The 19,896-nt window shown below is 36.8% G+C and overlaps 1 protein-coding gene across 2 annotated transcripts in view; it reads right to left on the minus strand.

The window, feature by feature from the left end:
* Positions 1–19,896, minus strand: part of LOC150104892 (choline/ethanolamine kinase-like) — a 210,467-nt gene that overhangs the window by 119,870 nt on the left and 70,701 nt on the right. For both annotated transcript variants that reach the window (XM_090395413.1, XM_090395412.1), the window contains one exon: positions 6,235–6,460. In XM_090395413.1, the coding sequence (XP_090251539.1) occupies positions 6,235–6,460 (226 nt within the window). The remainder of the gene's footprint in view (positions 1–6,234; positions 6,461–19,896) is intronic.

Below are 19,896 nucleotides of genomic sequence, written 5' to 3' on the forward strand. Positions count from 1 at the left end.
TGTCTTCTTGGTGTTCAGTGTCAGGTTGCATATAGTTCTGTGTATTCATTCCACCTGTGTCCGTACAGTTAGCCTAGTGGCTGTGCGCTTCGCAACCATATGACTGGGGGAAGGAGTGTCCCAGGTTCGATTCCTGTCGAAGATGTGAGGAATTTGAGGATCTTCCTCGGCCATAGCCAAGTTAGCCGGTCTTGGGCGTGGGCAGAAGAGTTTTTTCAGTCAGTTTATCTGGCGTTTTTCATCCCGCAAGCAGGCAAACCGGCCCCGTGAGCACACACACAGATCTATAGCCATAAATACTTAACCCCCATGAGGGGGGCTCAACTCACCCCCAATAGGGATGGGGGAGAAAAAGAGGAAACTTCACACGAATAAATAAATAAAATTCCACCTGTTTTTGATTTTTTTGTTGGTCACTCAATTCATTTCCATTGCAATCCGACTATTCCTTGCTGTGCAGGGGAAACGGGATAGAATCATCTTTACTTTAGCAAACAGGGCTCATGTATGTCTCTTTCTGTTAGCTTCTTCTAGATGTTGACACTGTTCATTTATCTGTCTTTCCTTGTTCTTCCTGGCATCATGTGGAAAGCTGCATTCAGCTTTCTGACTTGCCTACTCTTTTTGGCTACTCTGCTGATCAGCTATTTTGATGGTGTTGTCATTTCAATGATAGTATCTCTAATCTCATACCATTGTTCCTCTGTGTCTTTTCCCATCAAGGAAAAGTTAATCAAACCTGTTCTTCACTTCCACTCCACAGAATACATTGGTTATGTTGTTAACATTGAACTTTATCTGGGTGAAGTCTTGCTTTTTCTTGCACGGTTTGAGCTTCATTCTGGCTACTAATAACTAATGGTCTGTGCTGCAATCAGCACCAGGTAGTGTTTTTGCAGAGACAATGGAGCTTTTCCAATACTGTTGGCATAAAATGAAGTCAATCTAATTCATTCTGATGTTGTCAGAAGCATACAAGTACATTAAGAGAAAATTAAAAGAATTTAACAAGTCTTCACCTATGCTTCAAATTTCATGCAGCAAGAAGTTGAAGCAACCTTAAAGGAATTAAAGCCTGGTAAGGCTCCTAGTTTTGATAACATTAATCCAGGAGTTTTGATTAATCTGGAAAGAAATGCAAGATTATGGTTAACTAAATTCTATACTGACATACTTACAACTGGTAAACTTCCCACTATTTTTAAAAAAGCAAAATACTTTCAATTTTAAAGCCTGGTAAGCCTAATCATAAACCAGAAAGTTACTGACCTATTACTCTACTCAGTTGTTATAACTCTTTGAAAAACACTTATTTATAATAGAATAAATCCCACTTTTTTAAATATGTCCCAATAGAAAAGCTGGCTTCAGACCAGGTTCTCTCTTTAGTAACTCACAGAGAAGCTGGTTTTCAAAAATGTTCAAAAACACCATCAGCAGCTTTTATCGATTTGTTAGCAGCCTTCAACAATCTGGAGACAAGGTCTTCTATATAAATTATATAAAATTATCCCATGTAAAACAATAGTCCATATCATTAACAATATACTAAGAAATAGAAGATTTATAGTGACTATAGGTAATAAAACTAGCAGCAAAAGGAAGTTAAATAATGGATTGCCAAAGGGATCTGTTTTATCTCCCTTATTATTCAATCTGTATATATCCGATCTTCCCATCACTACATCAAGGAAATTTTATGCCGACGATATAGCATAATAACTATACAGCATAAATCGTACAGAAGAAATTCTAAAAGCTGACTTATCTATACTGGATGAATATTTTAATAGATGGAGTCTGTTTAAATAGCAGCAAAACAGTAATATCCTGGCAAATGTGGAACTAAAAATGGAATTGAACAACACTATACTTCCATATAATAAATTTCCAAAGTACTTGGGAGTCGCACTCGATCGTTCTCTCACTTTCGGGCAACATCTTTTAGACTTGACAAACAGACTAAGGACACACAATAATATTCTATAGAGACTCTGTGCCACTACTTGGGGGTCAAGAGCCTCTACTCCTCAGACAACAGCCCTGGCTTTGGTATTCTCAAGTGCTGAATATTATGCTCCTGTGTGGCTAAATAGCCCTCACTCAAGGATTATCGATTCTCAATTGAATAATAACCTTGAGATTAATCACAGGCGGTATTACATTGACTTATTGGTAACCAGATATATGCCCGATGAATCAGGTATATATCTGGGTTCACCTTATTCGATTACCTCACTGCCATTGGCTTTCAATAAAATCATTCTCCCACAAACAGTTTTCCTTTTTACTTGCAACACACCAAAAAAACTTTTTGGGATTATCTTTGGCCTACACTGATGGAGATAGTATGCACTAGCAAATAAGCTCAATGAGTAGAGGACAGATAATTATTATGGGGGACTTCAACTATGGGAACATAAACTGGAAGGAGGAGAGGATATGTGGGAGGAAAGAAATGGAATTTATGCAGTTACTTAGGAATAATTAACTGAGGCAGAATGCAATGGAATGTACTAGGGGTATGAGAATGTTAGATCCAGTAACTGCATCAGAGAATTTGTCTATAACAAATATGACCACACTGGTGAAAGTGATCAGGTCTTGACCTGAAAGTCAAGAAATGTATAGAATTTTCAGTTAAGGGGGGGAGGGGGATTACAAAGCTAGTAAGTATGACAAGCTTTAGAGAGTGCTTGGATCAGTGCCATGAAACCGCAAGGACTGGATGTCGGTGCATGGGAAGCAGTAAAGAAGTGTTTGATAGAAGTAATAATACTGCATACCTAGAGTGAGGAGAATAAATCAAGTGGGAGTTAAATGGATGGATACCATCATTAAGATGGAGCTACAAAAATGTAGAGGGAATTCAAAGAGAAATGTGGTAGGCAGATACATGAGCAGTACAAAGCATAGGCCAGTAAGGTAACCCAGTGTGGTAAGGAAGACAAAAGCAGAATATGAAAGAAAATTAGCAGTCCAGGCCAAAGATAGGCCCAAAGAGCTTTTCGGTATGTTTGCAACATACCAAAAAAGCTCTTGGGGCTTATCTTATCTTTGGGCAAGTAAAAAAGAAAAATGTTCGTGACAGAATGATTTTAATGAAGGCCAATGGCAGCGAGGTAATTGAACAAGACAAAATAGAATTACTAAGTGAACACTTTACAAAAGTATATCATCCAGGCAGAAATATTGCACTAGCAAGAGAGGCAAAGGCTTATATGGAAACCGAAGTAAATGAACTGCAACTGTATGGCATATTACCAAAACTTGATGTGAATTAAGTTTTGGTAATTAGATGGTACACCAGCTCGAGTTTTGTGAGAAGATACTAGGGGACTGGCAGGAGAAAAAATACACACACATATTATTACGGGCAGCTCCAAGGAGTCTTCAGACTCATTGAGGGAGGCCCAACATCATGTCAAGAACAACTATTCAACATTCACACAGTATCTCTCATACTTCTCCTTGAACTCATTTACAGTCATGTCACCCACAACAGACTCTGGCAGCTTATTCCAATCATTTACCACTCTCCATGTAAAAAACCTAGCTCTAACACCCTTGCTAACAACACTCTTACCAAGCTTCCATGGATGGCCCCTAGTCCTCCCACTACCAGTCCTATTCTCAAAAATATCTTCTGAATTAATCTTATAGAAACCCTTCAGTAATTTGAATGCCTCAATCATATCACCCCTTTTCTGCCTATCAACCAATTTCTGCAACCCACAAATCTTCAACCTGTTCTCATAAGGTTCATTCCATAGTCCTGCTATTATCTTGGTCACTCATTTCTGGATCCTCTCCACCGAGAGGTAACCCTGGCACCCATATCTGGGCACAATAGTCTAGATGGGGTCTTATCAAGGCTCAATACAGAGAAACAATAACCTGTTTGTCTCTGCTTGTTAAAGTGTTTTTCAGCAACCAAGTGATTTGATGAGCTGATTTTGCCACTTTTGTGATGTGTCCCCTAAACTTCAACTCCCTATCCACCAACACTCCCAAATCCCTGGCCTCGTCAATCTCCTGGAGTACAGTTCTACCAATGTGATATACTGCTGCAAATCTTTTCACCCCAAAATGCAAAACCTTACATTTTTCCACATTAAATGGACATCCATTCTCCTTAGCCCAGTCCTCCAAACTATCCAAATCATCCTGCAAAATTTTGACACCATGAGCATTCACCATTGCTCTACCTAACTTTGCATCATCTGCAAACAGATGCACAGTTCCTCTCAGATCCTTTCCTATATCGTTAATGAATAAATTAAACAGTAGCATTCCAAGAACAGAACCCTGCGGCACATCGCTAGTCAGAGGCAGTCGTTTGGACTCTACTCCTGAATAAACCACTCTCTGACATCTCTCCATCAACCGCCCTCCTATCCATCTCACCAACCCTATATCCATTCTCATATGCTGCAGTTTACTTATTAGAATTCCATGTGGTATCCTATCAAAGGCTTCAGGAAGGTCCAGTAGAATCACTGTAAACCCATTACCCTTATCCAGTTCAGCCATCACTGTTTTAATGTGAGCAAGTTATTGAGGCATGATTTACCCTTCACAAAACCATGCTGTCCCCAATAGAGTATCCCTTTTTCATCTATCCAATCTTGTATTTTCCTCTTGAATATTTTCTCCAAGACCTTGACAACAATTCCTGATATGCTGATCGGCCGGTAATTTTCAACAGCAGTCTTGGAACCTCCTTTATGCAGTGGAACTATTTTTCCCCTCTTTCGACCCCCTTGGGACTAATCCAGACCCAGACCATATAAAAATGGCAACTTTAAAAGTTTCTTTCTAGTGTCTCCTAACAACAAAAGCTGCAATGTCAAAAATATTTTCACATGGTACTTTAATGTATACTTTTTTTTAGTATAAAATCCTTCATAATTATCAAACTGATTCCCCCCCCACCCTCCTGCACTTAATTTAAACTTCAGCAGCCTATCATTAACTCATGGCTGGGATAAGTACACCAAATCATTGTCATAGCAAGGTAAATGTCCAACAATGTAACTCCTGACACAACCTTCATTATGAAAAATGATCATTAACTACCTCAGCTACAAAAGAAATAGTACTTTTACTATTTACATTTTACCAGTACTATTACTATTTACTAATAGTACTTACAACACACAGAAACCATAAAAGCATAGAGGCAGTTATAATGAACTACATAATGTTGCAGGCACCATCTGACCCCAATCAGTATTACTCCAACTACTTACTTGACCCCTTACTTCTAAATTTGCTGATGAAAAAGAGCTATGCATGTATTGAGAAGAGTTCTAACCACACATATTAGTTCGCGCACTTTTTTGTGCAAATTCTGGGTAATTTCAAATAGCTTTTTCTTACCATAAGACATAAAATGAGGAGACAACTTCATGGAAAAATAATTACCTAATGAATATGTCTAAATGGAAACCAGCTCAAAGAATTTTATATACAGATTACATCATGAGCTGCATAATGCTTGGGGACAAGCTATAGTCTATAACTGTTAACATTTTTTAACATCAAGAGAAGCAGCAAAGTAAAAAAAACACCTTGTGTATTTGAGAAAACAGCCATTTATGGAATCATTACTATAATCTACTCTGCTGATATAAACAAGCGCACAAAAATTGAATATTGGGATACAATGCTGGTTTTCATGGAAGTCTTATTTCACACTCTTGAGAATCTTATTCCACTGGTTAGTCAAAATAGTTAACATTTTCAATTATAGAAAAATTAATTAATAGTTTTTATAATGAAAATAGCATAAAATGTATCTGTCATAATAGCAAAAAATAGCTTATGGTTGGAGATTTGAGGCAAGTTATTCATACTTTTTCCCTTTGTTTACTGGTTTTAGTTATGCTTCATTATCAATGCCATTCCTTTACTGCATGTTCTTGGCTCCTTTAAGTTTAGGTTCAAATATTTTGTCATCCCCACCTTCTAAAAATATACAACCAGGAATGTCTTTTTAATTACTTTTAGTATAATTTAAAATCTTATAATAGTCACTTAATTTAGCCTCTGTTTGGATATATGAGTAAACTCCAATACCTACTAACTTTTGCTATCAAGAGTATAGAGAATTTCTGAAACTAGAAATTCTCTATACATTAGTATAGAGAATTTCTAGTTTCAGAAATTCTCTATACTAATGTATCAGTCATTTTACTCTTATAGGAAACTTTCATAGGTAGCATGACTTACAGGAATATATTCTTCTAATCTTCCACCAGGAAAAATGCCATACAATTTTGGACCCAGTCTACGCTCTGACAGCATCATAAATATGACACTTTCCGTTATAGTGGATTCCATCTTCCCATCATGGATCTGACCATACATCCTCAGAAGAACTTGTTCTGGTTCTCCAACTAATGGAGTATGAGTTTTGGGAAGAGAGCAGTAATACAGCAAATTACTAAGTCCACCACTGAAAGGGGAAAAAAAATATGTTGAAATAAGTATATATACAAATATATATATAAACAAATTATTAAATAAAATAAAAATAACTGTAAATATATATAAAAACATTTTAACTTATGCAACCAAATTAAGGGCTGAAACAGTTAAACTCTACCACAGAAATGAAACACTTAAGGAAATTGTAGGAAAAACAGAATTTGATAAGATCAGAAATAATGAAATAGACAAGAAGCATGGTTTACAACTAACAATTAATAGATCCATTTTACTAAAAGCAAAAAGGAAGAAAAACACAACAGAATGCAAAAATATAGTAACTGAAAAAAGACCAACTGGAAGACTAAGAAAACAGTGAAACAATTTGCAGTAAATATTGATGTAACGGGTCTAAGACTTGAGACAAAAGTGAAGATATATGCTGTTCTAATTTCTTAAAACTCCTGTACTTAGCTATGATATATTTCAAAATCACCAAACAGAGAATTTTTAAAACTGAAATCTTGTAATCCCAACTATGTGGTTTTGCAATATGGTAGCTACAGAGCTTTGATGCAGCAATATTGGCTGCTTCTTCCTTTTTGCTATATAAGAGGTTTACTGTATGTTGAGAAGTGGGAGAGAGAAAAACTAAGCATTGCTATAAACAACCATTAAAAAAAAAAAATTAATATTTTCTGAAATGAATCAAATTTTACCAATAAACAGGAGAAAGAAAGAAAGAGAGAGAGAGAATTAGTTATTTGATCAATTAATAGAGAAAATACTAAATATCCAAATCTCCTCCCTTTTTTAATACACAAAATCACAACAAAAAATGTTATATTCCATACATTCAGGACACATCTTTAGATATCCAGATGTATTTAATAAATACTAGCTCCACACCACATTTAAACCATCAAACTGCCAACCAGGGTCGTCGTAACCCACTAAGCAACTAAAGCAATACCTAGGATGATGGCAAAAAGTAACAAAATTGTATCTCAACTACAAGAACACCATTTTTCAAGATATTATTACCAGAATCACTTAGATTTAATTTAAATGTCTGTCTGCAAAATTTTCAGCCTAAGTCATAGCCATTGTCAATAGAATTATAGGAAACCACATAAACAGAGAACAATTCAACTGAAAACACCATTTTGTGTTTAATTTACATATTTCCTTGAATTTACGGGTGTGAACACCCTAACAACAGTCCTGCTGGTAACCCTCATCCATTCGCCTAAGAAGAAGTTCTCTCCTTTTTCATATCCAGGAATATTTGAAGAGCCCTGTATTTGTGACCTGGCTTATTATGAACAGACAGGATTTGTTGACAACCACCTCTGAAAACATAATATATTTGCTATCAATCATTATGGCAACTCAGGATTAGGGCCAACAGACCATGACTTGAACATTCCTTCGTGCAGGATTAGATGAGGGGGGGGGGGGGGGGGAGAAGTGCTGCACAGAGATTATTACAAGTCAGAGAAACTGTTTGTGGAATTGGCAGCAGCTTCAAAATATTCTCCAAACCTCAATTCAATGAGTATGGTATCAATTTATCAAAAATCTGGGAAATTGTCATTTTAAGAAGTAATACTTCTTAACATGTTTCTGTATATCCAATAATACATGGATACATGGCATCAATTAGGACTTTAGTTTTGTTGTTTGTTTGTTTGTTTTTTTTGTGGAGTATTACATTTTTAACTTGTTCCCACTATTAACTAATTACTGTAACAAACTGTTTGTGCTCTAAAGATGCTGGGTAGAAAACCAGCAAAACATTTTTAACAGGTATCGGCTCCATGGAGTACGAAGACTGATCACCTAAAGGACTACAAACATAGTTCACAATATACCTACCACAAAGCATCCAAAATTTTACCACAGGGGACAGAAGCTAACCGTTATTCACACAGCACTTATACTGCTCCTTAAACTGATTTACAAATGGCAAACTGACAACCACATCAGGCTACCCATTTAACTCAATTACCATCCTTATAGCAAAAAATCTAAACCTCACATCCTTGCTAACTGAAACTTTACTCCACTTTCAATTGATGACCTCTTGTTCTATATACCTACCACATACTGAAAAATTTCCCCCGCCTTCACTCTATAAAAACTTTTGGTAGCTTGAATATTTCTCTTATCACCTCTCTCTTTTTTTTTTTTTTTTTTGTAACCTACAAGTATTCAGTCTATCCTCATATGGAACATTCCACAGGTCCAAAACCATCTCAGTTACTCACCTCTGAATCCTCTTAACCACAATAAAGAAACTCCAAGAAATCCAAGCAACTAAATCCAAGTCCAGATGTAAGCACATCAAACTTATAAAAGATGAAATAACTAAATATATTATTTATTTTCTTATTAGTGCCATGTATTGTGAATTAAACCATAATAAAAACTAAACACGTACTGTTGAGTTTTTATTATGATGACCTATGAGAAAAACTTATAATTTGATTAAAAAGTTATTCATGAGCATGGATATTTACCCTTTAAACCAGTGTTTCCCAACCTTTTTTGATGTCACGGACCCCCCCCCCCCCCCCCGTAGCAAATGTTAATTCCTACCACGGCCTTCATAAAATCCAAAATTTTTATATTTTGGATGTCGTAAAGATGAAGTAATAAATTATAATTTTACAACACTAAACGCGTCATTTATGGCAATGCAATACTGTTATAAATGGAGATATTCGGAAGAATATGAACATATCATTAGGCCAGGTGTGACAACATGATAAGATAAATTTATTTAAGTTAAGGGATATTACATCCCATAGTTTCTTAGCCGAATAAGAAACTCAGAGTTTCATGCCAAATATAGAAACCATATAAAGTTCGGCAATTCCAAGCGTAAGAAATTCCTGGATAGTGCAATACCTGACCTATTTGGTAGTGCAAACTGAGGCAACTCATAGTAAGGGTGGAGCAAGCTCTGATCACTATTCTTGGTATTTACCCATAATGTGAACTTAGCTCCTAGAAGCTGTATTACTGTTCTACATTATGAGAGAAGGTCACTACCCAGACCGGTTTCAACCTTTATTGAGGTTTCATCAGTGAGTAGGTAGACCTAGTTAATACCAAGTTTGTAGCAAACAGAACTTGCATTCCTTCTATGAGAATTGCCAAGAAGGTGTCCTAATAAATTACTAATTATATGAAGAGCCAAAGGCTTCAATTCAGCAACATGAACTTATTTAAGTTAAGGGATATTACATCCTATATTGTTTCTTAGCCAAATAAGAAACTCAAAGAGTTTCATGATGAATATAGAAACTATATAAAGTTCAGCGATTCCAAGCGTAAGCAAATACCTGAATAGTGCAACACCTGACCCATTTGGTAGTGCAAACTGAGGGTGGAGCAACAAGTTTAATGAAAATAAACTATCCCATGGACCCATGGGGTTCCGCAGACAGGACCGGCCTTCTCTATAAAGGGGCCCAGGTGCAAGAACCTTTTGGGACCCTAAAATATTTTTCAAAGGTAAAAATTAAAGGATTCGAAATAAACGTATTGTAAAACCTCTTACCTGCAAATGATTTTGGCACAGGAGAAAGAAAAAAAAAAAAAAAAAAAAAACACATTCGAAATATAATATGTTTCCGATAATGTGTACCGACTGTGCCCACTCGATCGTGGGGCCCGGGTGCATTGCACCCACTGCACCCTCGAGATGACCGGCCCTGTCCGCAGACCACAGTTTGGGAAACACTGCTTGAAACATTGAGGTGCACATTAAGTAATGTTGGCTTTATTAACCAGTGAAACGATACTGCGCATATGAAAACTTTTAATTATGTACTATTACTAATTTTCAGTTCAGCTAGCAGTAACTAATTAATAGTTATGTTAGCAGAGTCATTTCACTGTTTATAAAACCAGCCTTGTATAAATGTACGCAAACGCTTCAAGTCAGTATAATTTACAGGATCTTTGTTCGTGAATGATTTTTTTTTTTTTTAAATCATATAAAAGTTTCTCTGGAAATAAATTGTTCGTTGTCAAAACGACGTTCCAGGATAGATCAATCCAAACCATTTTCTTAGCTTTTATTTAATCGAACTTCTCTCCTTTGTACAGTTTAATTACGATGTACGTTCCTGACATGCTCTAAATTTGTTTTATTTAAATAGAAAAGCTGGCGCCAACAAAACGACCAACTCGATTGTCTGTCCAAACAGTCTCCGCTAATATCTTAAAAGGTTAAAAAGGTCTGGAAAACTACCCTAGAATCTTAGCCAATCACGACAAACCAGCTTCGGTACAAAGAACACGTGTAGTGTGGAACAATCACCCCAACAGGAAGTTAAGTAGTTTGTAAACAATACGTAAACAACTATCTCACATAAGAGTGCAAACACATTATGCGTTATCTTTAACCGTATCCGAGAAGCTAGAGTAACGAATTGGCTAAAAATTGTGCGACAGTTGGCGTTTTTTCAAAAAAGTCAAGTGCAGGCGCACAACGATCCGCAAGGTCGTTTTAACCGCATTCATTTTAATACCCGTACTACTAACACTAAATAATCTGGCAAGGTTACAGACGTGATGACGTGTCAACTAGTTTATTCCACGTGGAAATACTCCTCTTCCCGGTTCTCTCTCATCTTGGTATATAAACTTAAGATATAGAAAAGCCGTTACTTTCTATAGTAACTTTAATGAATAATCACACCAATTTAGAAAAACAACGTCATTAATTATGTTCTCCTTTTAACCGTAAAACACAAATGTACGTATTTCTTTATGATAGCCACCTAAGAAATGTAAACCTATAGTACACTAGTACTCAGGGGCGAATGCTGGTCTTGAAATTCACGCTTGCTCTTGTTATCATTCAGGGAGTGAGAGGTGTGATTGAAGTCTGATTAGCGGAATAATGAATTATTGACCATTGAAAACTATGTATTTAGAAATTTATGTACATTTAATTATACAAATAAAATATTTATTTTATCATTTTCAATTTAGCGACCTGAATACAAATTCTACCCTACGGTTCTTCTTTATGAACTGGTCAATAACATCGTCATAAAAAGTTGGTTGTAACTTAATTTTCCCAAGCAACAAGCACACTTGTAAAGGCTGGCTGAAGCTCACTGGCTAGAGCTACTTTGACTGCGTATGGCCTTGTGTTTAAAACGACGTGAAGGGAGAGAAAAATGGTTGTGCGAGCGCATGAAATCACAGTGCCACAGCGAGGAACTGGAAGCGCCTACAACCGAGCAAGCCAAGGTAGCTTTGACTAGACGAGCAAGCATCGGCCTTCGATACACAACACAACGCAAAGCTCAATTACTGCCGCGCAAGCCTAAGAAGTCTTCTGTCTACAAAAATAAAAGCTTAAATGGAATGCTTATAAATGCATGCATTTATTAACAAGAAGCTCCTACTCGCTATCGCTACTCTAGACATCGAGAACAGTTTCCTTGTGTGCATCGTCAAAGTCATCTACCCAAATAGCTTCATCTTCTTTCCCATTATATTACTTCTTTCTCGATTAATGAGCTTGCGCAGCAAGAATGGAGAATTCGCCACTGCTAGTACTGTGGATAGGTTCGTTCGTTTTTTTTTTTTTTTTTTTTTAATGTGTAGAATTTCACATAACCCGGAAAACCAGCTCTAGATATCAAAATGTATTTTTTTTTTTCAAGCGACTTCATCACTGCATCTAATAAGCGGGCCAGTGGTCTCACACCAGGCGATGAAATTCATCTCCGATCTAAAGGTTACTAACCCACAGCCTGTTTGTTGGAGAGTAGATACTTGAAGCACTCGGCCAACCAGGACGGCAATGAAAAGCGTGCGTATATTTAATTGAACATAGGCCTGTTCTGATAGGGTTCAATACGGTGTGCGTGGGAGGAGGGGAAAGCAAACAAAATTATCATGCATCCTATCCAGAAAATACGAAGTCTTTCTCCAATAGCTCGCCATAACTTACCAAATTCGTGAGTCAGAAAAAATACGGCCACATTTGATCAAATGATCTATAACAATGTCTGTAAAAGAGAATATTGGAACAAGCCATACGTTGGACTAGGACAGTGTTTCTCAAACTTCAGATATCCGCGTAGCGCTTCTTAAATTTTCATTATTACCAAGTATCCCCTCATCAAATAATAAATAAAGTATATTTCATTGTAAATGCCTATTTTATTTGAATTTATAAATTCGTGTAAACAAAAAATGATTTATTTTTAATAGAACAAAATTTGGAATAGGTTCCTCTTTATTTCCCGTCCATGAAAATCCACATTTCAAGTAATTCATATCATACTTAGGAAGATTTTTCATCTTCTTCCTAGTTGTCTCTAGAGATGTCAGACGACACACCATTATCAATTTCATTTAATCCAGATGCAATATAAACGTTTTCTTGTTGCTTACAGCTACTTGTATTTGCTATATTGCTCTTTTGTGGGTTTTATAAATCCAATCTTTAACCAATGAGCCATACTTAAGAATTTGAAAGCTAAAAAAAAATACATATTTACTCGAATATATTTCACACTTTTTTCCCAAAATTAAAGCTAAAAAATCGTGGTGCGAGATATATGCGGGGATTTTCAGAAACTAAGGTTTTCAGGAAAAAAAAAAACTGCAAATGGTATGACTTACCAAGAAGCTCCTACTCGGTATCGTTACTCTAGGCATCGAGAACAGTTTCCTTTTGTGCATCGTCAAAGTCATCTACCCAAATAGCTTCATCTTTCCCATTATTTCAAGCAAAAATGACCAGTAATTTACAAGACTTGAGATACGTAGAGCAGCTATGAAGAAGTGCATATGATTGGTGAGGTATTAACAAAAGATCGCGCGAACCAAATTTCAACAGTTGAGTTGAAATGCTAATTCTCTTCAACCGAATTCCATAATATCTGAAACATATTCACTATATATTTCTTAGTTTTAACACATTCACGACGGGGTGGTGTCAAGCAAAACCTATGTTGCACTGGCAAAATATGGTTTTGCTTGAGTCTATATACAGCAGTTTCTGTTGGAGGGGAGATGATTCATTAGTTAGTGCCGTTTTTTTTTGTTTTTTTTTTTAATCCCAGTCTCTAATTGCACTATTCGTTGAGAAATATAATGATGCCATGCGTTAATGATGAATAGCCGAAAACTGCCAAGTACCCCCTATCCCTCGAAGACCTTTCGCGTATCCCCGACAGTACGCGTACCACACTTTGAGAAACACTGGAATGAAGTTGTCCCTTCCTCTACCCCTCCCCCCTTTTGATACAAAGTCATGTAAATAATACCTAGCAAGAAATTATTTTCGCATGTTCACCCTTATTTTAAAAAATTGAACGACCGAGTTTTCAAGTAAAAGATCTTCACGACTAAGCTACTTATATGCAGTTACTTTCCCCTATAGCGCTGCCAAAGGAATGGCAAACCGGCTAGCTTAAATAACTGCCTAAAGCCTCTAATCAGAGGGTTAACCCGTCTTAGACGCATTAGCGGATTAAGCCGGCTTGTGTGGGGGGTCCCGACGATAAAATTTAACGAGCCCCTAAAAAATTGGACAAAGTTAACTTTTCTCTTGCAGCCTGGGATACTTGTGTGGCAGTACTGAATTTGTCTTTACTTTTAAAAAATGGTAGAAATTGTTCCAATTCATCATCAAAATGCGTAATATTTATATTATTCTTATAGATCTTAATTTTTCCACAAAACTCGGGTCCCCAGGTGTTGGACCTGGAGGCTGCCAGGTCCAACACCAGCTTGGATGGATGAGAAATGAAAGTAAAACGTGCCACTTAGTTCGTAAACGTAACAAATGTTATTGCCGAAATAACTTTTCCAATTTGTGGAAAATTATTCTCAATTTTTTTCGTTTAACTGATGTGAATAAAAGCTTCAATACATCAGTGACGCATAGTACCGTCTACTTAAAAATGCTATGCAATAGTATATTGCACTTATCTTCAAGTGTAAATAATAATAAAGACTACTATCTACATTCAACATTTCAACTTATCATTTCTGGGCAAGTTGATGCCAATTTAACCAATCTTTTATTCAAGTGAAAGCAAACAAATTTGAGCGTGAAGTGAAAATAAAAAGGCGCTAGTATCTACCTTGAAACATTAAACTTATCTATTGTATAGGAATACTTAAAAATTCTAGTACATTTATCTACAAGTGTAAATAAAAAAGACTACTATCTGCATTTAACTTATCATTTCGTGGCAAGTTGACGTCAATACAATCAATTCTTTGTCCAAGTGCAAACAAACTTTGCGCATAAAGTATCTTCACGATTCGGCTACGCTTATGTAGCGGCTGATGAGTTCAAATCACTTGCTTTAGTACCCATAATGCAAAGTACACTTCCTTTACAGACTTGCATAATGTTAATTATGCAAGTCCGTAAAGGAACTAAACAGAACTATTTATATCCGTAAAGTCCGTAATTAGAACTATTAATAATGCTGTGCATTATAAGATGGACTATTCAGATCGGTTTCGAGCTTTGAAATCTCACCAGTGGTCCCAGACATAGAATAGATCATGGTTGAATTAATGCAGGTCATATTTCCCCGTATACTACAAGTAGTAAAGAAAGTGTACTTTGCATTATGGGACACTACAGCAATTGATATATATTAGAGGCTGATGACTTCACAAGTACCGTAGCCTAGTCGTGAAGATACTTCAAGCAGACTCGCGAATTTGCTTGCTTACACTTGGATAAAGGATTAAAAAGAATATAATTTCTTGGCAAGTTTAATTTAATTTGCAAACAAGTGGGGAAAAAACTTTTCACAACCTTTAAAGCACTGTTGCCGACCGAATGCCATCGTTCATGCTTGCAGTTATCGTTCGGTAATGCTTACGAGGGCATAAAGACCATATTTCACTTTCATTATCGGTCTCAACTAGTTAAACATTGCAGTTAATGTGGAATGAACCCTTCGCGATAGAAAACTTCCGCGGTCCGGTCAGAGGCAACTGCTGGATGCAAGCGCGAGTCTGCATGGGCCATATCCTGCCGGATTTAACCCACCTCTGAAGAATTCGTTAATCAACGGATTTAGATGTTTTGAAATCTAAAAACGGGAGTAACTAAAACTTAATTCCTTGTATCAGAGAAATTCATCTATATTAAGTTTCCACGTACTTCTGACAAGTTTCACGCGAAATTAATCTCCGCTTCTAATGCAGAAGGTTTCTGGTAGTGATGCTGACCTCCACACATTTCACTCCAATCAGATCGGACACTGAGGTGGCTGATCCATTAGAGAACTGTTTTCAGCAAACCAAGACACAGCAGACTTTGCAATGTTAAAGATCTCCTCTGCCTTTACTATAAAATTCCCCTGAATACAGCATTACCGAACGTCCAAGTACACACAATCCCACATCTATGATGGTATCAATAAAGCTAGTGGACAAATTTTATATGAAAGAAATACGTCCCTACAAGTCGGCCTAGTTGACCAAATGGTTAGCGCATCCGTTCTCAAGCTAATGGGCTGTGAATTCGAATCCCACCGTAGACATGGCTATTTTGTGAATATCTCTGAGGATCGGATTTTTTTCCTTTGTAGACATTGCCACAAAGTATTCCTGATGAAATTTTTACAGGGTAGTTTCACCATTGCTTTCCCCAACCCCCCAATTTTATCCGGGCTCAGGACCGGCATATGGCTGGGACGTATTCATGATTGTAATTCATGTGTGTTCACGGGGCCGGTTTGTCTGTTCTGGGGAACGAAAAACGAATTTCTGGGTGAAAACAACAGTTATCTCTGATGAGATATGAATTTTATTGGCTGGTGTGAGACCGCCACCTTTCATATCGGGGGAAGAAATGATTTGAGAATGTTCAAGCTTTGTCTCTAGCGTAGTTTTGATTGTTTAACTTTAGCCCACCGATGATACTGATACAAATATATATGCCAACAATATATGATACATTTAATACATATACCTTTTATGGATAGGATTCACATAAAAATCTTCAACCACCATACATGACAGGTATTCCATACCATGAAAACAGACTGCGTCGAGAAAACCGTTCCTGTTTTGCCTGGTGTGTTGGGCTCGGTACCTGACATGAAGTAATTTGGCTTTTTTAAAAGTCAAAATAATACGGTCAGTTAATCATATCTACACAGTATATTATGGCTGTAACTGCAAGTGTTCTGGCCGGTTTACCTGTTTTGCGGGATGAAAACCTCTTCCACCTATGTATGACACTGGCTACTTCACCTTCACTTGAAAAGTCGTGATAAATAAAAGCCTTCGCGTCCTAGAGGGGGATTCAAACTCAGGTCTTTCTAACCAAAGGACATCGTCAAAACCGACTGCGCTATGGAGGCACCGAGAAAAACTGTTTGAAACCAAAAATCCAGACTTTCAATTTTGCTATAACAACTCAGCAACAGTCGCTGACCATAATTCTTATCCCGAGTAGGTTAGCGGATGGCGGCTAGTTGTTCACGGAATTCATTGCATTCAACACTATTTACTGTAAAATCCACTGATTTTAATATTTGAAATCTCAGAACAGTGAACCAAGTGAAGTTAAAACCGAATTAGCTTCCAGTTTAATGATGATTTCGCCCTCTATGCAAAGTTGAAAACTTATAACATTAGGATAGTTAAACCGTGAACCTTGCTCTAGAGACCAGTCCCCCCCCCCTTCAAGTTGCTCCTTGAATGAATAGCGCTCTGCACGCCGTAGCGAGAATGACGAGACAGTTAAAAACACTTGATAATCCCATGTAGGCCTCCAAGCAAATCTTGCTAAGACTTTTCCTGAAAGTAGCAGCTCTCATACGGAGTTAGAGGTTTCCCCCTATACGAAACTAGTTTTTCACTTCGCCAAAATCAAACAAACCTAATGGAGAACACATAATTAACAGATATAACATACTTGCTGGGTTGTTTCGAATTACGACGAGCAACTAAGGCTATGAGGATACTCTGTCACGCCTTTAACTGCGCGTGTTGTGTTTTACTGTTGAAAAAAAAAAACAAATAATAATAAAAAAATCCCGATTTCCTCGGAGGAAACCCTCTACCTCCGTATGTGACAGGCTAACTCACCTTCATATGGAAAGCCCTTATTCTTCAAATCCTAGATCAGATTCAAAATCTGATTTTCCTAACCAAAGAGCATCGTGTTACTGACTGAACTACAAAAGGTCTCGGCCTCAGTAGGCTATTCCTGACTTTAATTTAATACGAAAATATTTTGGTGTAGGAGATTTTCGTCATCCAGTTTGAGACTGCCACCTATTACAGGTGTGAAGTGGCATGGAAAAAAAAATATCTTGTTTAGTTTCCAGAGTAGGTTTCTCGAACTATTTTACCTTTAGCGCAACCCGCTTACGTGGTTGGTTCTCCCTTACTTCCCCCTTCCACACACAAAAAAGGGGAGAGGGAGAAGAAATTATATAAGTAAGCTTTTTTGTTCTATGAATCACCAACTATGGGTAATTTTGTAATTATGACATGAAATGTGACACACAATATTACTGACCTATTTCAATTTAGTGAAACAGATACCTCCTTTTCGCTAATATCATTTCAGTCACATTTCATGTCATAATTACACAATCAACCATAGCCAAAAATAATAGGTACATTAATAAGTAGAGTTTCCATAGAATGAAATAGTTACTTAGAATACAAACGTATTTAATACTGATCATTTACAAACAAACTAACATTATAGCCTATAAAGTAAGTTTGTAATGTTAGGCTAGAATGTAAGTTTGTTTGTAAATGGTCAGTATTAAATAAGCTTGTATTTTAATTGTAAAACGACCAAATATATGTTTAGTTTAAACAGTTTAATGAAATAGTTATTACTTATATATTTTTATGTTTAAGGAGACTTAAGGAAATAGTGAAACAGTACCTCCTTTACACTAATATCATTTCAGTCACATTTCATGTCATAATTACAAAATTATGACACCCACAACAGGTGTACAGGATATAATAGTACTACATGAAAAATTATATCATTACTAACTTCCTATCTACATTTTCCTCCAAATCAGTCTGTTACCTGTCAAGACTCCAACATTATCAGATCTTAAAGTTCTAAGTTTAAAAGATATAAAGAGACGAATCAGTCAAACATCCCAAACTTTTGGACAACTTAATAAAATATGGAAGTCAAGAGACATCAAACAAGTAACAAAAGTAAGAATCTATGAAACAATGGTCCTCCCGATACTCCTCTATGGAAATGAATGCTGGAATCTCAAAAAGGCTGAAGAGAAAATATTATTAGTTACTTAAATGGGTTGGCTAAGAAGATTACTTGGAGTATCTCTGCTGGATTGACTAAGAAATGAAGACATAAGGAAACGACTAAAACAAGAAATAACAATAGACAAAATCCAAGAGAGAAGACTGCGATGGTTTGGCCATGTGACCAGAAAGACCATCATCTAAAGCCCTCAATACAACGATGGAAGATAAAAGATCCAAAGGACAGCCTAAAATTAGATGGATAGACAAAAGAGGGCCTGAAAACCAAATCACAACAAGAGACACCAAACTGGACAGAACTGTTCGGACTCTCCTGGGATAGACAGAAGTGGAAAGAGTTCATTCGGCCTCATCATCATCCACATAAATGATGGAAGAGAGAAGAAGAATATTTCTAAGGCACTTTTCACTGTATCAATTCAAACTACATCTTGGTCTTCCTCTGGGTCTTTTTCCTGCCAACCTGGCAGAGAACACTTGTTCTGCTAATCTTTCCTCTCCCATTTCTGTTTAAGTAAGCATACCACCTGAGATTAGCTCTGCTAAGACATTCCTGGATGCTGACAATGTCAAGTTCTTTCCTAATATCCTCATTTTTAATATGATATTACCATTTATGTCATCTGTTCATGCCCCTAATCTTTCTCAGGACTGTCATATCTGCGGTTTCTAGTCTTGGGTCGTGTTTTACTTCCGACTTCAGCTCTCAGATCTGTTGTTAGATTGTGATATAGTGGAAATTTATGTATTCCTATCTTATCACAGTCTAACATGCTTTTCCAAACAAAAGAATGAGATAAATACAGTAAATTGCCTCTAAGTGTAAAATAAGTAATATGTATATATAAATCAAGTGTGTTCTGTTATGAAAAGGTTAAATAAGTACGTATTCTGTTCCATTCACGAATGTGATTAAATTAATATTGAAGGTATAAAACAGTAACAGAGCATTAGAAAAGTTCATGTATAAAAGAATTATTGAATGTAAGCACATATTCAACAGTTGGGGGGGGGGGGGGGTCAAGTCCAAAGGTTATGGAGTTGTAACGTGAGAGAGTGGATCGCCCCAAGTAAACAATGACGTCATCGTACGTGCGATTAGCGGCGGAGACAATGGACGCCGTGATGTAGTAGTTCACTGGACATCGAAAGGGGCGAGAAACACCGAGAAAAAGG

The sequence above is a fragment of the Typopeltis vanoorti genome, chromosome 7 (genome assembly GCF_054136105.1).
Source record: "Typopeltis vanoorti isolate ZY-2024b chromosome 7, IOZ_Tvanoo_1.0, whole genome shotgun sequence".
In the NCBI taxonomy this organism is placed as follows: domain Eukaryota; kingdom Metazoa; phylum Arthropoda; class Arachnida; order Uropygi; family Thelyphonidae; genus Typopeltis; species Typopeltis vanoorti.